At 57.7% G+C, this 3,581-nt stretch overlaps 1 protein-coding gene across 2 annotated transcripts in view; it reads right to left on the bottom strand.

Annotated features, from left to right (window-relative positions):
- Window positions 1–1,644: 1,644 nt before the first annotated feature.
- The window catches only part of LOC102375348 (zinc finger protein RFP-like), a 10,537-nt gene continuing 8,600 nt past the window's right edge, over window positions 1,645–3,581 (bottom strand). For both annotated transcript variants that reach the window (XM_006038787.3, XM_025195315.1), the window contains exons 6-7: window positions 3,348–3,392; window positions 1,645–2,972 (exon numbers count right to left, since the gene is read on the bottom strand). In XM_006038787.3, coding sequence (XP_006038849.1) covers window positions 2,449–2,972; window positions 3,348–3,392 — 569 coding nt within the window. In that variant the 3' untranslated portion in view covers window positions 1,645–2,448. The remainder of the gene's footprint in view (window positions 2,973–3,347; window positions 3,393–3,581) is intronic.

Raw genomic sequence — 3,581 nt, 5'->3', positions numbered from 1 at the left:
GCACAGCCGCCTGCTGGGAGTGGCCTGGGCTTCGTGGCTGGCACCAGGTGCCTAGAGCCCAGGCTGGTGGTGGTGTGCCGAGCAAAATGAGTACGCATGCCATGCTCAGCACACGTGCCAGGGGCTGGTGACCCCTGGACTAGAGCAAGAGCTGGATGTTTCCTTTCTGTAAATGGCTCTGATGGTCTGTTGCTCTGTCGAGAGTCCCTGGGTGAAACCCTTCGATTCCCGTTGAAAGTGGTTGTTCATCCTTTGTGGGGAGGTAGCAAGGGCAAATACAATGGAAACATCATGGGAAGCTTGTAAATCTACTACCTAATAATTGGAAACACAGAGCACTTCTAGGCGAGCCTGCTGTAACCCAAAAGATTTCCAGCATAAAAGTCTCCTGTTGGGCTACGAACTGCCTAAAAACTGGTTTGGAGACAATAAAAGTTGCAAATGCTTTCACCTTTAGTCCTGATTTACCTCCAGCCCCAGTTTGTGTGGTCAACATCTGGAGGTGGAAAACACCGACATGAAGGTAGGTGGAGTTCCTGCGCCACCATCGGTGCCACGCGGCTGCCCCAAGGGAGGGAGGAGGCTTGTGGGTGAATAAGAGTGTGGCCCAGCTTGAGCAGCCTCGTGGTGAAGAAGTCCAAGGCCCAAGACCAGGCCCAGGAAAAGCAGTGTCCAACTTGCATGGGACATCCTCTGTGTGAGCCCGAGCAAGGAGCCAGCGCAGGGGAGATGGAGGGAGAGAAGAGGGGGAGTGAAGGCCCAAGAAACAAAGCCATTGCAAACCCCAGGTGAGATGTCTATTGAGATCTCTGTGGACATGAAGCCACGAGGGGCGCAGGGCTGGGCCGTACAAGGCAACCGTCCGTGTCGGAGGAGCCGGATGCAGGGGGGCGCCTGCCCTGAGTGAAACTCTTCCAGCTCGGAGAAGCCCCAGGCCAGGGGCCTTTGCTGCACGGGAAAACCCAGCTCAAGCACAGACCAGCCCAGCAGCTTCCCACAGGCAGCGCCTGGATGGGCTCAGGCTCCAGCCCAGGCGGCCCTCCACCCCCACCCCCCGCAGGGCTCTGGGGAAAGGGCCCCCAGCAGCACTTGGCCCTGAGCCCCAGCCCTGGGCTGCTGCCACTGCAGGGGGTCGTGGCCACAAAGCTGGCCCCAAGGGTCTGTTCTGGTGGCCGCCCTCGGGCCACCGAGTGCTGGGACAGACCGGCCTGGTGCCGCCTGCTGCAACGGGACGGGCTTGTCGGTGCAGACGGCACCTTGCACCTGGGCAGCTCCCCGGGGCAGAGTGGAGGGGACGGGGGCAGGTTGAGGGGACTCCTCCGGGGTCCTAGAGGCAAAGGGCCCCCAGCAGCACTTGGCCGTGAGCCCCAGCACTGGTGTTAGCAAATAAAAACCTATGATTGCGGAGTAGCCCAGGGATTGACACGACACCTCATTCAATGAGTGACAGAAAGGCTTTATTTACTACAAGTATTTAAAATCAAGTCAACTGAGCCCAAGCCAAAGCAAAGTCCAGTAATTAGCTATAAAGTGATGATTTCTCACCAAACAGGCAACGAAGCAGCAGTCTGTTTCTCTTCAACTTCTCGAGTAAGTCGGGCGCATCAGCAACTGGTGTCACAGAGATTTCTCACTCTTGAAGCACGTACGCTGTTTGCTGTTTTACTGCCTTTTTCTCCCCTTAGTTTAGCATCTTCAAAGCAATCTTTTAGCTGTGCAAATCAAGAGAGTCCCAAGCAATAATTGACGGGAAAAACCTGCTCATCACTGGTCATCAGAAGTTTCTAATTCGAATGAGTTACCTTCTTTGGTAACAAGAGGTGATCCAGTTTGAAACATATCAAGAAACTGATTAACAGCCAGGAAAAACACACTGAATCAGGAGGAGACATCTATCACATACGGCGAATGTCTCTTCCTGCACATAAACACGAGTTAGTCGCAAAAGAAATATTTACCATGCTAATTAATCAAGGATAGATATCTCATATGGTTACACACCAGACACTAGGAGTCTGCCTGAAATCATCCTAAATAGAGCAAGATGAGCTGAGGAGATACTTCATTATCTCTTCTCAGATGGCCTAGCCATAACCTCGCATCCTCTTGCAACATGCAGTTAGCATCCGTATTCTGTATTTTCACTTTTGTGAGCAGGCCCAAGCTTAGCATGAATTTCAGAGTCATCGCTGGGGCGACGTCCTCAAGGGTCCGTGCTGGTGGCCGTGCTCGACTCCCCCAGGGCCACCGAGTGACGGGACAGATTGGTCTGGTGCAACGGGACGGGCTTGTCGGCGCAGACGGCATCTTTCACTTGGGCAGCTCCCGGGGCAGAGAGGAGGGGACGGGGCAGGTAGAGGGGACTCCTCCGGGGTCATAGAGAATAGGAAGCCAGAGTGGCCCATTTCCCCGCGTGGGGGGTCCGGTCCCCGGCCGTTCCCCCATTACTCAATGGCACAGTCTCAGCTCGGACCCAGGCCCCGTTGCCCAGAGCGAGAACCAGGGCCGGATTCTGTCCCCAGTGAAGGAGGCCGGCGGGAAGGTGAAGATCGGGGCCTCGGTGTCAGCATCGAGAAACGACACCTGCCCCCCCGCACAGTCCAGACAGACCCGCACCCTCCTGGGCACCCGGCGCAGGGACAGGCGGGTGGGAGCAGGGGCCGTGAGAGCCCAGACCTGATCCCCCCAGCACTGCACTGCCCAGATCCCCTCCTTGGGGCTAAATCTGATCCCTCCCTTCCTCCTCACAGACTCTCTGGTGACCCCCAGGGCCCAGTCCCTCTGCCCCACCTCTGCCTCCCAGCAGTGTCTCCCAGAGGTGAATCTCTCCCGGCCCAGCACACATGAGTCCACATCAAATCTCTCAGGATTGTCGGGCACAGGCTGCCGTTTGTTTGTCCATCTCACACTTCTCCGATCCACAGACAGGACGAGGTAGGGATTTGCCGCGTCCGGATCCAGAGTCACCGTCGCTGGCAGAAAGAATGGCAGCGTCAGGGCAGAGCTCAGCCCGGGGCAGACGGGCCGTTCCTCCCCCTCCCCACCAGCCCCGTTCTTCTCCGACCGTCCTGGGCCCCCGGAGCTGCCTCTACCCTGGGTCCAGGGGCTAAGCACCAATGGCCCCGCAGCTCCTCAGCCTGGCACGGGGGAGAGTCCTGCCCCAGGGGAAAGGGAACAGGTAGCTGCAAATCCATAGGCAAGAATAGGAAAATCCCAGCCCAGCGCCCCAGGTCCCAGTGCGGGGGGTATGGTGCTGGGCTAGGAGAGGGTTTGACTCTTGTCCAGGGTTGGCCGTGGGCTCTGCTGGATCATTGTGTTAATGCCGGGACCAGCTCCCCAGCGCTTACCCTTTGGTACCCTTTTGCCCTTCTCCAAGGTGGACGGCAGAGTCTCTGCAGGGGAAAGGGGCACAGATATCAGACTTGTGGTGTCTGGTTCATGCTCCTGGCTTAGACCTGCCTTGGTCCTGAGCCCCTGAGACGGAGCAGAGACACCGGGGCAGCTCCTCCCCTGCTGCTGGGACTGTGGCTGCAGAAGCTGCCCCCACATCTCCCCGCTCCCCTGCCACGCCGCCCCCCCTC

This window comes from Alligator sinensis, unplaced genomic scaffold (genome assembly GCF_000455745.1).
Source record: "Alligator sinensis unplaced genomic scaffold, ASM45574v1 scaffold1810_1, whole genome shotgun sequence".
NCBI classification, from domain to species: Eukaryota; Metazoa; Chordata; order Crocodylia; family Alligatoridae; genus Alligator; species Alligator sinensis.
Note: the sequence above shows the minus strand (reverse complement) of the source record. Positions and strands in the feature narration are given on the sequence as shown.